Source organism: Schistocerca nitens, chromosome 7, assembly GCF_023898315.1.
Source record: "Schistocerca nitens isolate TAMUIC-IGC-003100 chromosome 7, iqSchNite1.1, whole genome shotgun sequence".
NCBI lineage: Eukaryota > Metazoa > Arthropoda > Insecta > Orthoptera > Acrididae > Schistocerca > Schistocerca nitens.
The window spans coordinates 460,768,161-460,790,778 of NC_064620.1; the positions used below are offsets into that span (position 1 = coordinate 460,768,161).

At 43.1% G+C, this 22,618-nt stretch overlaps 1 protein-coding gene and 1 non-coding gene across 2 annotated transcripts in view; one reads left to right on the top strand and one right to left on the bottom strand.

Moving 5' to 3' along the window:
* Positions 1-22,618, top strand: part of LOC126195692 (uncharacterized) — a 432,385-nt gene that overhangs the window by 352,836 nt on the left and 56,931 nt on the right. The window contains exon 4 of the mRNA XM_049934320.1: positions 4,301-4,453. Within this exon, the coding sequence (XP_049790277.1) occupies positions 4,301-4,453 (153 nt within the window). The remainder of the gene's footprint in view (positions 1-4,300; positions 4,454-22,618) is intronic.
* Trnad-guc (transfer RNA aspartic acid (anticodon GUC)) lies at positions 11,683-11,756 on the bottom strand. The gene has a single exon. It is a non-coding gene; the product is annotated as a tRNA-Asp (tRNA).

The window sequence follows — 22,618 nt, forward strand, 5'->3', positions numbered from 1 at the left end:
GTAAAATATCTAGGCGTTACTATCCAGAGCGACCTTAAGTGGCATGACCACATAAAACAATTAGTCGGGAAAGCGGACATCAGACTCAGATTCATCCGAAGAATCTTAAGGAAATGTAACACATCCACGAAAGAAGTGGCTTATAAGGCGCTTATCCGCCAGATTCATGAGTGTTGTTCATCTATCTGGGATCACTATCAGGTAGGACTGATACAGGAGGTTGAGAAGATCCAACGAAGAGCGGCACGTTTCGTCACGGGATCGTTTAGCTGGCGGGAGAACGTTAAGGAGATGCAAAACAAACTCCACTGACAGACGCTACAAGAGAGGCGTTGTACATCACAGAGCGATTTACTATTGAAATTTCGGGGCATCACTTATCAGGAGTTGGACAACATATTACTTCCCTCCACATACATCTCGCGTATTGACTACGAGGGGATAACTCGAGAAATTAGGCCAATACAGAGGCTTACTGACAATCGTTCTTCCCACGCACTATTCACGAGTGGAACAGGGTTGGAGAGATCAGATAGTTGTACCGAAAGTACCCTCCGCCACACGCTATTACATGGCTTGCGGAGTATGATGCAGATGTAGATGAATACTGCTGAAATTTACGTGGACTGGTTATATAAGGAACGAGGAGATCCTCCGGAGAATCGGCGAGGAAACGAATATATGTAAAACACTGAAAAGAAGAAGGAAGAAGATGGTAGAACACATGATAAGACATCACGGAATAATTTCACATAGGTTGCAAGTGCAAGATGAAGAGATTGCCACAGGAGAGGTATTCGTGGCGGGGTCCATCAAACCAGTCAGAAGTGTGATGACTCAAAAAAAAAAAAAAAATCCCGTGTCACGCATGACTGACATCAGACATATTTATCGCTGTTTCGATCCTACATTTTGTAGGACTTCCTCAACGACCTATGGAAATAGTTTTGGTGACTTGGAACGTCATTTTATAAGTTTTATGAATTCTCTTTAAATTCTGAATTTCGCTCTGTCCTTCTGTACCATCGGTGTAATTAGCTAGTTAAGTATTCCATAGATCCATTTACGAACATATTTGGAATTAGTCAGGTACTGGATACATATATGTGTTGGGCTGGGTTGGGTTGTTTGGGGGAAGAGACCAAACAGCGAGGTCATCGCTCTGATCCCATTATGGAAGGTCGGGGAAGGAAGTCGGCCGTGCCCTTTCAAAGCAACCATCCCGGCATTTGCCTGGAGCGATTTAGGGAAATCACGGGAAACCTAAATCAGGATGGCCGGAAACGGGATTGAACCGTCGTCCTCCTGAATGCGAGTCCAGTGTGCTAACCACTACGCATATGTGTATTAGTGTTAAATATTAACACGTATATTTATATAAGTGTTAATAATAATAATGAACAGTTTTTTAGTTCTATTGTACAACTACACTTATATAGGTTGTCTTCAGGCATTATTGAGCGTAAATACGAAAAATACGTCGAGAGGTTCATTCACATGTTTCCAAGTTTAGCAATTAAACCAAGAGCAAAGGTAGGGGAACTTAATTGTTTGAGAAGCTTAGTAGTATGCTCTTCCAGTTCAAGTCTTCATCAATATGTACTCCCAAAAACTTGTAGCATTCTTCACTGTTTATTTACTGCTGCTCATGTGCTATATTAATTGCTAGTATGACTAATTACTGTCCAGAAATGAATATAGTGCGTTTTTTCACTTAAGGGATACTATATTGTACTAGAACTGACATGTGATTACATTTTCACGCAAAAATGGCTCTGAGCGCTATGGGACTCAACTGCTGAGGTCATTAGTCCCCTAGAACTTAGAACTAGTTAAACCTAACTAACCTAAGGACATCACAAACATCCATGCCCGAGGCAGGATTCGAACCTGCGACCGTAGCGGTCTTGCGGTTCCAGACTGCAGTGCCTTTAACCGCACGGCCACTTCGGCCGGCATTTTTTTCACGCAGTTTGGGTGCATAGATCCTGAGAAATCAGTACCCAGAATAACCATCTGGCCGTAATAACGGCCTTGATACGCCTGGGCATTGAGTCAAACAGAGCTTGGATGGCGTGTACAGGTACAGCAGCCTATGCAGCTTCAACAAGATACCACAGTTCATCAAGAGTAGTGACTGGCGTATTGTGACGAGCCAGTTGCTCGGCCACCATGATCAGACGTTTTCAATTGGTGAGAGATCTGGAGAATGTGCTGGCCAGGGCAGCAGTCGAACATTTTCTGTATCCAGAAAGGCCCGTACAGGACCTGCAACATAAGGTTGTGTATTATCCTGCTGAAATGTAGGGTTTCGCAGGGATCGAATGGAGGGTAGAGCCACGGGTAGTAACATATCTGAAATGTAGCTCCACTGTTCAAAGTGCCGTCAATGCGAACAAGAGGAGACCGAGACGTGTAACCAATGGCACCCCATGCCATCACGCCGGGTGATATACCAGTATGGCGATGACGAATACACGCTTCCAATGTGCGTTCACCGCGATGTCGCCAAACACGGATGCGACCATCATGATGCTGATGCTGTGGATTCATCCGAAAAAATGACGTTTTGCCATTCGTGCATCCAAGTTCTTTGTTGAGTACACCATCGTAGGCGCTCCTGTCTGTGATGCAGCGTCAAGGGTAACCGCAGCCACGGTCTCCGAGCTGATAGTCCATGCTGCTGCAAACGTCGTCGAACTGTTCGTGGAGATGGTTGTTGTCTTGCAAACGTCCCCATCTCTTGACTCAGGGATCGAGACGTGGCTGCACGGTCTGTTACAGCCATGCGGATAAGATGCCTGTCATCTCGACTGCTAGTGATACGAGGCCGTTGGGATCCAGCACGGCGTTCCGTATTACCCTCCTGAACCCACCGATTCCATATTCTGCTAACAGTCATTGGATCTCGACCAACGCGAGCAGCAATGTCGCGATTCGATAAACCGCCATCGCGATAGGCTACAATCCGATCTTTATCAAAGTCGGAAACGTGATGGCACGAGGCATCACAACAACGTTTCACCAGGCAACGCCGGTCAACTGCTGTTTGTGTATGAGAAGTCGGTTAGAAACTTTCCTCATGTCAGCACGTTGTAGGTGTCGCCACTGGCACCAACCTTGTGTGAATGCTCTGAAAAGCTAATCATTTGCATATCACAGCATCTTCTTCCTGTCGGTTAAATTTCGCGTCTGTAGCATGTCATCTTCGTGGTGTAGCAATTTTAGCAGTAGTGTAAATGTTACATGTGGGGAGATATGGACGCACATATAAAAATACAGTATAGAAAATCATCCCACACACGCACCATTTTGAAGATACCTGTCTGGTAAAACACAGTGTCCTGCTGCTTGAAGAAATCGGTAAGTGCCCGCCGCATATCGTCGTCCGACTGGAATCGTCGACCCTACAAGGCTTTTTAGAGGACCGAAGGCGTGATAATTGCACGGGCAGAGATCAGGACTGAAGTGCGGGTGCATCAACAGCCCACTTGCTGTGGATGAGGCTGGCCTCTCAGATCGACCGGCGTCACGTGTCCAGTCACGACGAGCATGGACCTTGGTGCGCCATTCCACAGGGGTGGTTTCCGACCGACATGGTCAAATGTGTATGAATTTCTAAGGGACTAAACTGCTGAGGTCATCGGTCCCTAGACTTACACACTAATTACACTAACTCATGCTAAGAACAACACACACACACACACACACACACACACACATACACACACACCCATGCCCGAGTGAGGGCTTGAACCTCCGGAGAGAGGGGCCGCGCAATCCGTGACATGACGTCTCTAACCGCGCGGCCACTCCGCGCCGCTCGACCGACATGCTGCCGCCCCAAACACAGTCTTCATTCTCCGATGGATGCCTACCGTTGTTTGACCTACAGCAGCCACGAACAGAATAACAGCACGGTGGTCCTGTTTGGAAGCATTTGGTAATAACACGATGCCTTTATACCCGCTTCGGACTCGAATGTAATTTGCAGCGATGCCCTCTAATGCCCCTTACAAAATTATCCCGGAAAATATTTCATGCACCTTAGGCAACGCAACTGACGTAATTCGAGCCTAGTGAGGGTGATTAAACTGGGTTGCCTTTCTTGAAGTGTATGGGCAGTCTTATTTTGCCCACTATGTTCAGTACATTCCTGCTGCTCTGCTACCCATCAGTACGCCTCTTTGCCACTGCACAACCCATTGTTGTGTTAGACTTATAAACACGCCGCGCAGTAGCTGTACGTAGTGGACGGACCGCGGTGCTGAGCGGGCGACGGCCTGTTGGCGTGTTGCAGAGGTCGCAGCACGGCGTGCTGTGGGTTCTGGACTGCGCCTTCAGCGTGCTCGTCGTGGGCAACCTGATCGTGTTCACGTGGCGCGGCGTCTGGACGCTGCTCGACCTCTACCTCTACCCCGACGACCAGCTGTGGTCGGCCATCGCCTCGCTGGTCAGTACTGTCTCATTGTAAGAAACACCTGTAGTCTAACGGCTGTTGCTAGCGATCATCTTCACCTTGCGGAAACTACGAACTTCCCTGATTTCCAAATACAATAAAAAAAACTCAGACATATAACCTTACGGCTTTGCTAGTTTACGATCGAGTGATTCCAGGTGGAGCTGTGGAAATTGGTAACTATACGTCACACTCCAAAATGCTGAATAAGGTATTAAGTACCCGAAAAAAATTTCCGATCGCCTATCACAGCCATGGAGTTGCGGTTAAAGTAGGGATTTCGTTTTGAATATTCTATTATATCGCTATTCTGATGCTACAAGTGTAAACATCTAAAAACTAAGCGCCTCTGTCATATAATTGTCTGGTTGAAACTTCCTGTCAGATTAAAACTGTGTGCCGGACCGAGACTCGAACTCGGGACCTTTGCTTTTCGCGGGCAAGTGCTCCACCAACTGAGCTGCCAAAGCACGACGCACGCCCACTCCTCACAGCTTTACTTCTGCCAGTATCTTGTCTCCTACCTTCCAAACTTTACAGAAGCTCTCCTGCGATCCCTGCAGAACTAGTACTCCTGAAAGAAAGGATATTGCGGAGACATGGCTTAGCCACAGCCTGGGGGATGTTTCCAGAATGAGATTTTTACTCTGCAGCGGAGTGTGCGCTGATATGAAACTTCCTGGCTGTGAGGACGGGGCGTGAGTCGTGCTTGGGTAGCTCAGTTGGTAGAGCACTTGCCCGCGCAAGGCAAAGGTCTCGAGTTCGAGTCTCGGTCCGGCACACAGTTTTAATCTGCCAGGAAGTTTCATATCAGCGCACACTCCGCTGCAGAGTGAAAATCTCATTCTGAATTGACTGGTTGTTCACCTAGAGGGGCATTCATGAGTATCCACAACAACACTGACGTGCCTTTACCTGCGACGGTTCCATTCGAATTGGCATCGTTTCTTGACCTGTCTGTGTAGCAATCAGTTCGCATTAGTTTACATTACACCGTGTGCATCTAGCAGTGTGTTTGTATACCTGATCAGGTACATACCTTATTACCTCGTAATGAGATGGAAGCAGGAGACCGGAATTTAAAAACGTGCTGTAATTTTAACTCTGCGCCAGAGAGGTCGAATCGTTCATAGCGACTCCTAAAATCGTAGACAGATGAAGACTAGTTAAAGATAGACTGATAATTTCTATGTTCCGGCCGGGATTTGTTAGACGTCTCGGTTTCAACGTACGCGCTTTGCCACTAGATGCGACAATACACCCAATAATCAACAGTGTCGTTGTTGAAAGTGGCATCCTATCATTCTTTTAGAGTGATTTACTAACACTATCAAAGAATAAGAAAATAAAAACTATACCAGAAATACCCATCGAGGATTTATAATACACCACTGATTAAGGGTGGGGCTTCATACTTGCTTCTATTAGCAAAAAATTCTGGACTACTTTTTACTTCAATATCCTGGATGGTATTTCGTTGTCATATTTACTTATACACCACGCTCTACATATGCGCATTACGGTTACACACAGTTAACAGTTCCTCTCCAGATACCACACACAGTCCCTTAGAGGACGTTCTGGTAAAGAGACACGAATAATGGGAGAAGTTTTGAATTTTTTCATACAAGGACTGTTTTTATTAAAAGGGAGTTTTACGACTTTATTATATATACAATAGTGTATTAAAAACGCCTTTTTGTCTCAGAACAAATTGAAAATGTCAGATGCAGACTTAGTCAAATTATGCGCCTCGTGGTCCGTCTCGGTTTGCGCGGAGAGTACTTCTGAGTCCCGAGATAGAAAATAATTAAATTAGAATGAATTTGTGGTGGCATCACGATGGTGTTTCGAAAAATACCGCAGAAAAAATGGGAGTCACTTAAAAAACATATCAGTTTCTTGTCCTGGTTTTCTAAGTTTACTTTAAAATTCGAATACAGTAAAGCAGCTTAACCTAAGGCACCCTTAATATAATTATCTTTCGTTTTGAGAAAACATATAATGGATCGGTTAATTTGTCGACGCTCTAGAGCACTTAGCACTCTGAAAAATGCTGTTTTGTTTAGAGGTTGGAGTAAAAAAAAATAAAAAACTACTTATAACTGAAGATGACCCTGAGTGATCGAAACATGGAATCTAATCAGAAAATGTGCAACTGAGACAGAACAATAAATGAGAATTGTTTTAAAAATAAAACATTGTTTGAAAACTTACGGTTAATCTGCGATTTCAGGACCATAGAGGCATCCTTCCTCTCCTCCAAACATATTCTGACTCTAAATTTGGAGCTGTATTTTTTCAGTCCGTGCTCTTTTTATATTTAACATACTGAGAAACTACTTGCTCCGCGGCGGCCACACGTTTCCTGTCAGATAACTCCGCGAAGTAGATTAAAGGTGTAGATTTCTAACACGTTAATGGTCTTCAGAATAGATGAATAACCCTCGTGGAATATACGGCTGTAACAACAGTTTCCGCCACACAGTGGCGACTTTTCGGTGCCAGTCTCCAAATGTATGCGTTGAAGCTCCCGTTCTCATTCTGGGTATTAGCACTGGAGAATCTTTTAAGCTAATCTTCAACGGACAGAAAGTCGTATACTGATCGAGACTTTTCATGAAGTAATTCACTGAGCGCTTACGCCTGTCCAGGTTTCGGTCGGAGCACGTTTCCATTCAACAGTTTCCTTTTGCAGGGCGTAATTCATATATCTCGTGGAAGAAAATTATAAAACCCAATTTTCCTCATTTTCGACCAGAATCTCCAGTTAAAACCTTTAGCGTGACCGTGAGCGACATGAACGAATAAATGAAACCACAGTATGTGTTCACAATACATGCAAAAGTCCAGCTAACAAAGTCTGAATGCCTGCCAGTCAAACCACCTTTTTTTATTTTCTGTCATTTACACTCTCCCGCTATGTGCGTACGGACTGTTTCCGCGCTATCGTCTTCAGCCTTTGAAGAAAATAATTAAAAGAATGAATGGAAACCATCAAGTCTGATGAGATGTTGTGTGGTCTTCAAACCTGTACAGATGATTACAACATTTTCTAGGGGCGGTGTTTGCATGATATTGAAGAGGAATTGTTAGAAGGAAAGGTGTGGCACGAATATTGGGAAGTGTTATAAACGAAAAGTAGGATTAAAGTTATAGAGGAAAAGGTGCTTCATTTGGAGTAGAAGAGGTTAGTTAGTTATAGTTCAGGACGAAAATATCATACTCAGGACACAGTTCGGAATCTAGGGACTGAAATCGCACGTTTATTGGAAACCACAAGTAGGAAAAATTTTTATCGGAAATTAAAGGTGTAGATTATGACCTTGAAAAATAATTTGTTCAAGTGACAAGAATGGTGTATTATATGATTAAAGATACTGTTATGGATCTTTGTGGGTTGTTGTAAGAGGTTATTAGCTCTCTACAAATGATTGTTGCTGCTTACTGGTTTCTTTATGCCAGTAGGCTAATGATTCAGTTGCATGAAATGGTTTGAAAGTGAGGTGTACGTACGTGTTTCTACTTTACAGAGTTTTACGTGTTCAGAGTATCTTAGTCCAAACTTTGTCTTTCGCGCGTGTGCTGAATGACAGTCAGTGAAGGTTAATTGTGTGTACAATTTCAAATAAATTCAGCAAAAAGGATTTCGAGTACATGTAGAGGTATGATTTGAGCTGTATTAAAAAATCTGATTCACATTAAAGATGCAGTCCTTGCTTAAGTAAGACTACAAGTGACACCTTAGTATTTGACATCTGGCAATTACATCTTTCCAACGATTAGGCCTATATGGTACCGCGTTCTGAAAAGTACAGTTTCAAAGTTTTTGTGTGATATGTTAGATGCTATTTTCGATGGCCGAAATATTAATTTCAAAGTTAATATTTTCACTCTTGCACCCCAAATACTACGAAATTTTGACTTTGTTCTATACCGAATTTTGGAGCTATGCTTCGAGCAAGTGCACTTAAAGACACTGTAATATAATTGATTTCTTTTATTAAAAGCTGCACTCGGTCAGAAATAACATCGCTATCACAAATCTCATTTCACCACGTAAATTAACCATTATGTGCTCATAACATCTTTGGCAAAACGTTTACACACCGAAGTCGCCACAGTAGCATAAAAACCATACTCTGAAGTTAGTGCGATGTGTCATGAAACTATATATTTTCGTAATACACAGGTATAAATATATAAAACATCACCTATAGAATTTATCTTCAAAGGTGGCAGCCGATTTTGAGGCTAGTCGGCGGTGAGAGAAGGAAAGTGGTTTCACAAAGTTAAAGCGTTTTAAAATTTTGTGGCATGGCGTTTTCCTCTTAATCTCACACATTCGTAAAACTTGTCAGGTAGTTCCAATAACTGAAGACAGTGTGTACAGTACGCACCACGTTTATTTCTTTTTCTTTCTTTTTTTTTTTTTTTTTGAGACATACACAGGTCATTCGTCATCTTTTTAATAGCAAACGCCACAGTGCAGCACTCGTTTCTAAGCACAGAGGTTGTAACATCATAGATTAAGGGTCGACCAGCGACAGCAATCGCACAACTTGCGTACGGGCCGCTAGACGCCGCCGCGAGCGCTAAGAGTGCATTGCGATCGCAGGCGCACGTGTTGCGTACGGGCCGCGAGGTGCCGCCACAAGCACAACCGTATATAAGTGCCGTCGGAGTTCGGCCAGCTATTTTGTTGGAATCTCATTTTTGCCTATTCTCTTATTTGCTTAGTTGCTTAGCTCTTATTCATTTATGGCTCATGTTATTGTGCTCTCATTCAGCCATTCTGATTGTTTTGGTTTACTCCCAGTTGAGAAGTGCTCATTTTGGCATTTAACTTTTGCATATTTCTCATTTTGCTAATAATATGCTCCTTAGCTTTTTACAGTTGAATTGATTAACATAGTCTCATGTACTGTTTGTTCAGTTCAGCCTGTTCATATTTTGATGTTCTTTAAATACTGTAATAATTATCGGAAGCATTTCTTCCCTTAAACTTGTGTAAAGTATTCTCGGTGTAGGATTTGTTCTGTGACACAGGTGTAAGGTTTTGAATATAAATTATATACGAAACTGTGCTTTAAAAGGTATTTATTTTTTCAGTTTGTACTACATCAGACGACAATTTTGTGATATGAGGGAGAAATTTGAGGGGCGAACCCATGGAAAGAGTCTTAAGTGATCCCCTTTAAAAATAAAAATTTGTGTGACACTGAAAGACGTGACACTGTAGGCACCGAATATATATATATATATATATATATATATATATATATATATATATATATACGTCACAAGGTGTCGTGGTATTCATCCAACCGTTTGAGGTTAAAATCCAACCTGCTTCATATAAAGAATAAATTCTAAGCTAACATAACCTGCTCGACCCCACCGAAAATTGTCGAACGAGATCGGGCGGATCGCGACCAAGCTGATGGCCGATGTTATCGGACGACCTCTGACAACGTCGTCTGACGATCCCTGAACACAGTCATAAGAACTGCTATTCGATCGGAACGCACAACTGTCATAATAATTAGATACATTGCGCCGTTTTCGATTTAATTAGCATTGAAGTTAGCCAATCAGGTCGCTGCGAGCACAAATTCAAGCATCCTACCAAACAGTATCGCCAGAAGTATTCTTCGTTTTGTTTCCTCATACCGAACAAACGTAACTTTTACTTACCTCGATTAAACTTTTCACTTCCTAAAAAGGCACATTTTGAATGGTAACGAGCGTTGGAACAAGTGGAAAGTCACGGAATGCTTGAATTTACGCGCGCAACGACGTGATTGGCTAATGTCAATGCTAATTAAACATTGACATTAGCCAATCACGTCGCTGCGCGCGTTATGCCTTGGGTAATGTCAATGCTAATTAAATTGGGAATGCTGAAGATTAGATGGGTAGATCACAAACTTATGAGGAGGTATTGAATAGAATTGGAGAGAAGAGGAGTTTGTGCCACAATTTGACTAGGAGAAGGGATCGGTTAGTAGGACATATTCTGAGGCATCAAGGGATCACGAATTTAGTGTTGGAGGGCAGCGTGGAGGGTAAAAATCGTAGAGGGAGACCAAGAGAGGAATACACTAAGCTGATTCAAAAGGATGTAGGCTGCAGTATGTACTGGGAGATGAAGAAGCTTGCACAGGATAGAATAGCATGGAGAGCTGCTCAAACCAGTCTCAGGACTGAAGACCACAAGAAAAACAACAATTAAATCGGAAACAGCATAGCGTATCGAATTTTTTAACAGGTATTTCTCAGCACAACCTACCGTGCAAAAACTTTACAAGCTTTTGAGACTGTTTCTGACCACCCTGTATAGGCCCGTTACAAAGCGCTACGCCTCAAGAGGTCACGGAGTATATGGAAGTGTAAGGAAAAAGGGTAGTGTTAATAGTGGTGCCGTAGCAGGCCAGGTAGAGGCTAGGATCAGATATGCACTGGAGGGTTGGAATTCGATTTGTGAGAGACGTGCGACTGGTGAATAATTCCAGGTTTTTGAGGAGGTGTGAAATCTTTATCATGTGGTAGAGGAGGATGGAGCAAGTGGGTTAAAGATACGAAAAGAGAGACGGAGTGTATGACGCTCAGACGTTTGGAGGCTACCGATAGTACAACCTATAGTTGACACTTTCGGCCCAATGGTATTAATTGTCATATTATTAGCTCTCGACTTATTAGTTGAGCACTGAGGATAATCTCTATATATAAAAGTAAACGTCCTGAGCGATTCCCCGATTCATCATCGCCCAGCCCAAACCGCTAATGACAGAAACTTGAAATTTGGAGAAGGCGTTGAACTTACACTATAGGCATCAGTTTAAAAGTGATTTTTCCAAATTCCACAGCCAAGGGGTGAAATAATGGATGAAAGGTGTTCAGCAAACATGTCATTATTAAGGCAATCTTAAAGCGAGAACTACAAAAATTTGTATTTGATTTCTCGGTCATAAACAAAAAACAGGTTTTTCAGCCTTTTTGGAACTTCAGCACGTAGGGGGTGAGATAGGAGATGAAAGTTTTTATAGAAATATTTCATTAAATAAATAAATGCCGTATGGTTAAGTACTCCCATCGGGTAGACCGTTCGCTGGGTTCAAGTCTTTCGATTTGACGCCACTTCGGCGACTTGCACGTCGATGGGGATGAAATGATGATGATTAGGACAACACAACAACCAGTCTCTGAGCGGAGAAAATCTCCGACCCAGCCGGGAATCGAACCCGGGCCCTTAGGATTGACATTCCTACGCTCCGGCCACTCAGCTACCGGGGCCGGACAATATTTCATTATGAAGCCATTTAAAAATTTAAAGCTAAATTTATGAAAATTTGTATTCGGCTTCTCGGTTGGAAATTAAAAAAGAAACACGTGTTTCAGTCATATATTTTGAAAACATTACCGGAAAACACGTAAAACTTGTCTGATCAGTCTTCACCGCAAGGATTTATTAAAAATTACCGTTTCGACTTGTGATTATTAATTTTTAATAAATACTGTGATCAACACTGATGAGTGTTTCATTTACTTGGTTGAGGTTTTTTTTTTTTTTTTTTTTACATTCAACTCCTAAGGAGGTTAAATAGATTAAAGATTTTTCAAAAAATATTTCATTATGAAAGCGGAACCACTTTTTCGTCAGAAGTACACTCGGAAAAGACCGCGCTACTATGGCCTTAATTAGAGTGAAAAGTTTCGAAGGTGCTGCAACTTTGGAACCATATCAAAGAAAGCTATTTAACAGTCAGCACGACAAATCGGCTCTGTCAGAATTGCAGAGAAAGATAAACGGCTCTTTACATTTTGTCTATAAAATTATTTTTGTTGTAATTACTGTGTAAACTAATCATTACTGATGACAAAATACACTCCTGGAAATGGAAAGAAGAACACATTGACACCGGTGTGTCAGACCCACCATACTTGCTCCGGACACTGCGAGAGGGCTGTACAAGCAATGATCACACGCACGGCACAGCGGACACACCAGGAACCGCGGTGTTGGCCGTCGAATGGCGCTAGCTGCGCAGCATTTGTGCACCGCCGCCGTCAGTGTCAGCCAGTTTGCCGTGGCATACGGAGCTCCATCGCAGTCTTTAACACTGGTAGCATGCCGCGACAGCGTGGACGTGAACCGTATGTGCAGTTGACGGACTTTGAGCGAGGGCGTATAGTGGGCATGCGGGAGGCCGGGTGGACGTACCGCCGAATTGCTCAACACGTGGGGCGTGAGGTCTCCACAGTACATCGATGTTGTCGCCAGTGGTCGGCGGAAGGTGCACGTGCCCGTCGACCTGGGACCGGACCGCAGCGACGCACGGATGCACGCCAAGACCGTAAGATCCTACGCAGTGCCGTAGGGGACCGCACCGCCACTTCCCAGCAAATTAGGGACACTGTTGCTCCTGGGGTATCGGCGAGGACCATTCGCAACCGTCTCCATGAAGCTGGGCTACGGTCCCGCACACCGTTAGGCCGTCTTCCGCTCACGCCCCAACATCGTGCAGCCCGCCTCCAGTGGTGTCGCGACAGACGTGAATGGAGGGACGAATGGAGACGTGTCGTCTTCAGCGATGAGAGTCGCTTCTGCCTTGGTGCCAATGATGGTCGTATGCGTGTTTGGCGCCGTGCAGGTGAGCGCCACAATCAGAACTGCATACGACCGAGGCACACAGGGCCAACACCCGGCATCCTGGTGTGGGGAGCGATCTCCTACACTGGCCGTACACCACTGGTGATCGTCGAGGGGACACTGAATAGTGCACGGTACATCCAAACCGTCATCGTTCTACCATTCCTAGACCGGCAAGGGAACTTGCTGTTCCAACAGGACAATGCACGTCCGCATGTATCCCGTGCCACCCAACGTGCTCTAGAAGGTGTAAGTCAACTACCCTGGCCAGCAAGATCTCCGGATCTGTCCCCCATTGGGCATGTTTGGGACTGGATGAAGCGTCGTCTCACGCGGTCTGCACGTCCAGCACGAACGCTGGTCCAACTAAGGCGCCAGGTGGAAATGGCATGGCAAGCCGTTCCACAGGAGTACATCCAGCATCTCTACGATCGTCTCCATGGGAGAATAGCAGCCTGCATTGCTGCGAAAGGTGGATATACACTGTACTAGTGCCGACATTGTGCATGCTCTGTTGCCTGTGTCTATGTGCCTGTGGTTCTGTCAGTGTGATCATGTGATGTATCTGACCCCAGGAATGTGTCAATAAAGTTTCCCCTTCCTGGGACAATGAATTCACGGTGTTCTTATTTCAATTTCCAGGAGTGTAGATACCACGTTTGAATACTATTCCATGTACAGGAATATCCGTCTGAAATGAGAGAAATCAGTACCGAGTGTAAGACTGGCACTAACAACTACAAAACCACTCATCCTATTTGTCATTTTTTTTAAATCTTTAGAGACCACACAGTCAACGCGAGCGAAGCATCGGTCACTAAGTTAGTAATGTAGGCCCATATAACTGAAAATGTAGTTCTTAAAGTGACTGTGAAACACCGAAGGAAGTTTCTATCTACATTTGAGGACCTCTGCGCGGCCACGGTAGTTTCCACGATTCTCGACGGCTAGCATAGAGACTTGGCAGCCGTCTGACGGCAGTGGTATTCAAAGGCCTCTGGCAGAGGACACGGATCACTTCACCACTCAAGCGAAATGGAAGCCGGGAAATTTCTGTGCGAAAGCGTGATGGGTAGACGGGCCGGTCTGTTGCTCTCTGGACCGGACGGGGCTCGTTTACGGGACACAGCACGGGGCCTCCGAAGCAGTTGAGGTCGTTACGGGAGCGTCCATCACGGCGGCTCTTGAGGAAGGTGACGTCCCAACTGGACACAGGCGCCCGTGGGCGGAACCTCAGAGCGGGGCGCCGCACCGGCTTAAGTGACACACATCCTGCGCGGATCGGGCACGACGCCGCGTCTCGCCGGGCGTAGGTGTGCGTCTAGTGGGGTCGGGTCCTATTTCGGAGGCGTATGTACGAGGGGGTCCTGATAAGTCCTTCGCTGAATAAAGAAAAACATATCGCGGGTTTGAGAATTTACTGAACTTACACCCCCTTGAGCTCAACACATTTGCGACGTCTTTGCTCCAAATTCTTTGATCCATTGAAAAAAAGAAATCTTTCGATTGTGCTGCAAAAGTCAGAAGCAACATTTCTGTCTTCCTTAGCGTACGGAAATAGTCTTCCATTGAGATGTTTCTTGAGGTTTGGGGCCGGTCGATGTGACCGAGCGGTTCTAGGCGCTACAGTCTGGAGCCACGCGACCCCTACGGTCGCAGGTTCGAATTCTGCCTTGGGCATGGATGTGTGTGATGTCCTTAGGTTAGTTAGGTTTAAGTAGTTCTAAGTTCTAGGGGACTCATGACCTCAGATGTTAAGTCCCATAGGGCTCAGAGCCATTTGCACCATTTTGAGGTTTGGGAACAGATAGTCTGAGGGGACCACATCAGATAATTGGGGTGTACGTTTGAGGATTCCATAGTAAATATCTGCTAATTTTTGCTTCATGACGAGAGCATTATCTTGCAGAAATAAGATTCCTTATCTCAGCTTTACTCGACGTGTGGAGACCAATTGTTGCTTCAGTTTATCGAGAATTTCTACGTAAAAAAATGGTTCAAATGGCTCTGAGCACTATGGGACTTAACATCTGTGGTCATCAGTCCCCTAGAACGTAGAACTACTTAAACCTAACTAACCTAAGGACATCACACACATCCATGCCCGAGGCAGGATTCGAACCTGCGACCGTAGCAGTCGCGCGGTTCCCGACTGAGAGCCTAGAACCGCTAGACCACCGTGGCCGGCAATTTCGACTTAGAACATAGTGCTTTTACCATGGTATAAGTATTCAATAAGAAGGGTTCCATCTTTATCCCAAAAGACGGATGCGGGAAAGTTATCTGCTGATCTTTGTGTTTCGAACTTTTGTCTGGGGAACCGTGGTACCTCCTTTATTTATACTGTTCTTTGCTCTCTCTATCATAAATATGTATCCTTGTCTCATCCATGGCCACGAGACGATCCAAATATCCTACTATCTCGGCGAAAATGGACCAAAATAGACTGTGAAGCGATCACTCCTTTACGCTTTTAGTCTGCACTGAGATGTTTGGGAACCCATTTGCCTTAAAGCTTTCTCATGTCCAAAATCTCATGAATAATATGGCCCACACGTTCTCTGTATATGCCCAGGGTCTCTGCTATCTTCTTTGCAGTTATTCTCCGATCCTCTACGGGTTCCAGAACTGTGACTTCAATTGGGCTTTCAGGATGCTCTTCATCTTCAGTTCTCACATGCCCGGTTTTAAATGCAGCTACCGAATTCTTGATAGTGGAGTAGGAAGTGCGTGACCACCCGTCGTACCAGGTATGTCGTCATAAATTTGCTTGCCCATGTTTCTTTTTTAAAAAAGTACCTCATCACGGCACGACTCTCTTTGACTATGAAATGCCTATTTTACTGCGCGATGTTCGCTTGAACCTGCACAGAAAAATAGTAACCCATTTTATTGGTACGCAGTTACTGTTACAAGTAGTCTAAAGAACAAGGTTTAATGTCAAAAAATCACAATCAATCTACATCCATTTTCACTATGAAAATCCAAGGCCTGATCAGCACCACCTCGTAGCGTTTAATGGACTCCTAAGCGATTGGTGGCTTTGTAACTTCATAGGCTTTCGCAGCTGGAGTTAGTATTCATAAAATCCTTCTCAGTTACAGGCTGTCATACTGTAAAATGATACAGCAAAGTTTAGGCAGCTATGTGGCGTTCAGAGTATGTGATATAACTCTGCTGATAAGCATCCCGTAGATAATCGGCGGCGTCATTGTCGAAGGAAAATTTGTTTCACGTGAATAGTGCAATTTACATGAAATGTCAAAAAAGAAAAGGAGGACAGCCGAACATTTGTTTAGAACAGACGATTGAAATCAGGAGTGCACATTGGCTTGCTTATTTTTAAAAGTTGTTATTGTAAAGAAACTTTTAAAAATCCTCCAAAATAATCTTAAAAAAATCTTTAAAAAATTGTTTTTTAAATTAATGAAAATTCTTCAATGCCACTTTAGCTGTATTTAGGTTCCTTTCGTAGGAAACACAGCAGGTTTCACACCATTGTAGGTGTACCTTCAAGTTATAATTTGTATTTTAGTATAAAAATATTTTTATAAAATGCTATTAATACATTGTGTATAACAGCGAGAAAATGGAAATGGTTTTTGCTTACAACTTTTCACCTCAAAAGGCTAGAGAGAAAGTATGATGCCCCAACGTTCAAGATGTAAACAGATGAATTGGATAAATTCATAGAATTAGAATTTATACACCGTAAGGTGAACGTCGAAAGCTCTAACAAAGTACCTAGGCAATAAGAGCAAATCACTGCAAGTTAGAATATATAAGGCAGAAACACTGATAATGGACACTCATGGTCCAATAAAATACCTGGGGAATTACAAATTAACACATATAGGGCTGAAAGAGTGGTAATGGACACGGTGTAGTGAAAAACGTCACTCACGAAAGCTGTGTTGCAATAGACTCAGGGTCTAAAATTTTGACTCCTTAACAAACGTAGTCCCAAAATCCAGTCCACGTTAAAAGAAGAATGCAGTTACCACTCAAAAGATCGCCTCCATGAAGATAAACCATAATCCATGTAGATCACCTACAGACAGATGTGCACCGAATTTTTTTCTTTTTTAACGACTGTAATCGAGCATAAATAGAGAGAGAATGGGACAACAAGTGAATATTTGTTAACCGGCAAGAATTCACGAGAGAAAAATGTTTTAGAAATCACCAATAGAACTCTGCTAAGAGAGTGGTGAAAGAACTGAGAAAGCTTAAAATGGTCATCCCGTGATATATTCTTGCACCAGGCAATTGAGAGCCATCTTTAGAAGATTCAATCGTAAAAAATCTAAATAAATTCCATTTTAATGCCCTAGGTAGCGGGAAATGATCACTACATATCACTAGAGGCGGGCTCGCCAGTATTTAAGAAGACGGGGAGTATTGCCGGTAGCGGTATTAACAGCATAATGAGTCGGTCAAGAGAGCTCGGTGACTTAGTCATTTGCTGTCAGCTGAGTAACATATCCATTTGATGCATTTCAGCCTTTCTAAACTGTCCAAGTAGACTATTGGTGATGTGATTGCAAAATGGAAACACGAAAGAATAACCATAGCTAAATCAATCATACCGTAAAAGTTAATAAGAGACCTGACTGATCCACAATGGTACACAAAACACGTCAGAGCACTGTCGCAGAAGCAACGAAAAAAGCATGCCAAACTCAGAAGAACGGAAAATCCCGAAGACTGGCTAAGTTTCACGGAAGCTCCAAATTTAGTGCGGACGTCAATGCGAGATGCTTTTGATAGTTACCACAGTGAAAGATTGTCTCAAAACATGGTAGGAAACCCAAAGAGATTCTGGTGTTATGTAAAGTACACCAGTGGCAAAAAACAGTCAAAACCGACACTGCGCGATAGCGATGGAAATGTTACCGATGATGGTGGTATTACTAAATACAGATTTCCGTAATTCCTTTACGAAAGAAGACGAAGTAAATATTCCAGAATTCGAAACCAGAACAGCTGTTGGCATGAATGGCATAAAAGTAGATATCTTAGGTAGATATCTTATGTAAGAAAGGCAAGTCTTCGGTCCAGTTGGTATACCAATCAGATTGCTTTCAGAGTATACAGACACAATAGCGCCTTTCTTAGCAATCATATACAACCGCTCACTTGACGAAAGGTTTGTTCCTAGAGACTGGAAAGTAGCACAGGTCACACCAATATTCAAGAAAGGAAATAGGAGTAACCCATTGAATTACAGACCCATATCACTGACCTCAATTTGCAGTAGGATTTTGGAGCATATACTCTACTCGAACATTATGTATCACCTTGAAGAAAATGACTTATTGATACACAACCAACATGGATTCAGAAAATATCGTCCTTGTGCAACACAGCTCTTTATTCGCATGAAGTAATGAGTGCTGTCGACAAGGGATCTCAGATCGATTCCATATTCCTAGATTTCCAGAAGGCTTTCGATACCGTTCCTCACAAGCGACTATTAATCGATCTGCGTGCATATGGAGTATCGTCTCAGTTGTGTGACTGGACCTCTGAGAGAGGTCACAGTTCGTAGTGATAGACGGTAAATCATCAAGTAGAACAGAAGTAATATCTGGCGTTTTGCAAGGTAGTGTTATAGGCCCTCTGTTATTCCTGATTTACATAAATGATCTAGGTGATAATATGAGCAGCCCCTTAGATTGTTTGCAGATGACGTTGTAATTTACTGTCTAGTAAAATCATCAGACTATAATTCCATTTACAAAATAATCTAGAGAGAATTTCTGTGTTGTGCGAAAAGTGGCAATTGGCACTAAACAAAGAATAATGCGAGGCCACCCACATGGGTACTAAAAGAAATTCGATACAAATTGAGTATACGATAAATCGCACAAATCTAAGGGCTGTCAATTCGACTAAATACCTAGGAATTACAGTTACGAGCAACTTAAATTGGAAAGACCACACAGATAACATTGTGGGGAAGGCGAAACAAAGACTGCGCTTTGTTGGCAGAACACTTAGAGGATGCGACAAACCCACTAAAGAGACAGCCTACATTATACTTGTCCGTCCTCTGCTGGAATACTGCTGCGCGGTGTGGGATCCTTACCAGGTAGGATTGACAGAGGACATCGAAAAAGTGCAAAGAAGGGCAGCTCGTTTCGTGTTATCGCGCAATAGAGATGAGAGTGTTACTGACATGATACGCAAGTTGAGGCGGCAGTCACTGAATCAAAGGCGGTTTTCTTTGCGGCGAGATCTATTTACGAAATTTGAATCACCAACTTTCTCTTCCGAATGCGAAAATATTTTGTTGACACCCATCTACGTAGCGAGAAATGATCATCATAATAAAATAAGAGAAATCAGAATTCGAACGGAAAGATTTAGGTGTTACTTTTTCCCACGCGTCATTCGAGAGTGGAATGGTAGAGAAGTAGTATGAAAATGGTTCGATGAACTCTCTGCCAAGAACTTAAGTGTGATTTGCAGAGTAACCATGTAGATGTAGATGTAGATCAAGGGGGTAGTTGTAAAAAATCGCATGAAATCAGCGTAGGAAGCACTCGTGAATTCCAAAGTGCTACCAGTAGCCCAGCTAACACAATGGCTGGCCGTAGAGAGTTAAAAAGAAAGGGGTGCAGTGGTCAACCAGCTTCTCATAAGCCACACATTTATGTATTGTGCTAAGCGATGCTCGAGGTGCTGTAGAGCGACGCCGTTGCACAGTGGATGACTAGAAAATATTTATTTGAAGTGATGAATCAAGCCGCATCTTGTGGCAATCCGACGGAAGGGTCTGGGTTCGTCATTAGTGTGTGGTTCCCTAATTTTGCTCGAGAAAACGCTGACTGCGGGAGGATAAGAACACATTTTAAAGCATTGTCTAACGAGGTTAGTGGAGTAAGAATTCGGAGGCGATGATTGTTCGTGTCAGTATGACAGTGCATCCTGTCATAAATCAGCAGCTATAAGGGCAATGAGATTCCTGAACAGCACTGGCCCGCCAACAGTTTCGACCTGATACTAATGTAACACATTTCGAATGAGTTAGAACAAAAATTATGCTGCAGCTCCCAACATCAAAACCTTCTCTGTCTTTGGCTATTGAGGAAGAATGGGCTGCCAGTCCTCCACAAACATTCAGACACTTCGTTGAAATTGTCCACAGGAGAGTTCAAGCCGTCATAAAGGCGAAGGGTGGACACACCTCATATTATGGTATATCAACGGGTGTCCGGTTATTTTTGATCAGACAGTGTGTAATATCCAGTGGAAAAATATTTTGGCTTCATTGTGATGAAACAATCATCGCCTCCTCATATACACTGTGCCACAATGTTCAAGACGCCATTCGATGTGACAGGCTGCAAAATGTAGTCGAAATCGCGTTACATATGTTGTTCTTGTTCCTAAAAATGGTTCAAATGGCTCTGAGCACTATGGGACTTAACTGCTGAGGTCATCAGTCCCCTAGAACTTAGAACTTCTTAAACCTAACTAACCTAAGGACATCACACACATCTATGCCCGAGACAGGATTCGAACCTGCTTCTTGCTCGTAAAACTGTATTAAATGCGATATGTGATCGTCGTTCCAGTCAAATGCTAGAGGCTGTTTATGTCAAATTACATCAATTAGAAGAAAACAAGATTCTTGGCAGATAGTATTAAATAAATGCTAGGTACTTTTCTACATAGTCTGTGTTCGTAACATTTTCACAGTTCAGACAAAGCGACCGACCGAGATGACTCGTATTCCAAAGCAGTCAGGTCAAATCACCAATCATCCATCCCAATATAGATTTTAGCAGTTTTCTAAATGAATCGAGGCGAATAAGATTGTTCGTTTAAACTCCCACAGTTAGCATTTGGTCCCATACTTGTAAATCTAAGGTTGAACGCCGTATGCAATGACCGTGCCTTCTTTCGCCTTTGTCAATTGAGAGACTATTATGGATGCATCATGTTTGAAATCTTTGTTCACGCAAAATTCACAGTCATAGATTTTTATATTCGTACCTGATGATGGCCTAGAGCCAAAAAACGATTAGTTAAATAATTAACATTAGCTTAGTACCCGCTGCTTCGCTCACATGGACTGTATGGTCTGCAGGGACTTTTTTGCTTTTTTTTTAGTGGAATTTTTATGTTGTTCACAAATTGAAACACCTTCTAAGCTTTCCACGCTAATTAAGGCCATCTCAGTATGGTCTTTTCCGAAAGTAAGTCTGACCAAAAAGGGATTCTGTTAGCTGGAGTCCAAAGTTTTTTCTTAATAATGCCTTTTGCGTTCTTATGGAGATTTTTCCATATTAACTTTCATTCCCTAACAACTATTTCTTTGCGTCTAACCGAGAAGTGAAATACCAATTTTCATAAATTTAGCTTTAAAATTTTTTTAATGTAAGGAAATATTTTCTTAAAAATTTTTATCCCCTATTGCACTCACTTAGGTGTTGAATTTCCAGAAACACTGAAACATCCAGAATCAGATTTTCGCTCTGCAGCGGAGTGTGCGATGAGGTGAAACTTCCTGGCGGATTAAAACTGTGTGCCAGCCCGAGACTCGAACTCTGGACCTTTGCCTTTCGCGGGCAAGTGCTCTACCAACTGAGCTACCCAAGCATGACTCACGCCCCCTCCTCACAGCTTTACTTCCGCAGTACCTCGTCTCCTACCTTCCAAACTTTACAGAAGCTCTCCTGCGAAGATCACATGCCCGCGAAAGGCAAAGGTCCCGAATTCGAATCTCGGTCCGGCATACAGTTTCAATCTGCCAGGACGTTTCACACTGAAACATGTTTTTTTTTTTTCTTTTCTAACCGAGAATTCAAATACCAGTTGTCACAGATTTAGCCTTTTGTAATTATTTATTTTCAAACAAACTTCCACTCATCATTTCAGCTCAATAGTGGTTGAATTTCTGAAAGACGAATTTTTTGTTTTCTGACAGAGAAACGAATACCAGTTGTCGCAGTTTAGCTTCAAAATTCCCTTTATAGCGACATACTTTCAAAATGCTTTTCACCCACTATATAAATCTCTGCACTTTACAGTGTTACAGATGAAACTGATTCTTAATCATAGTGTACGGCAGCTGTAGCGTTCCTCCAGGAAAGGCAACCTCCCCCACCACGAGCGCTGCTTGCTTCACATTTTGCAGACAGAGTAAACCTCCCCAGCTTTTCCTGTCCAGATCTCTTACGTGAGCAGACAGAATAACTCCACTGAGATCATGTTTACATAGTGTAGTTATTTTCAGTTTATTAAATGAGCACCTATTTGCCCACAACCTTCTGGATGGTATTTTTAGTATGTTGCTCATGACAATCCATCTAACCACTGTACAAAAATTAGGGATTACACGATTTTCTGCCCTCTATCCGAGCTCTTTTTTTTTGGGGTTCGTTAACTATTTTATCTGCAGATTTGTCAGAAACACTCTGGAAAGTTTGTAAAGTCGTTGAAGGAGAGATTGTGCAGAGAAATAGCTGTTAAGAAAAAAACAATCTGGTACGTTG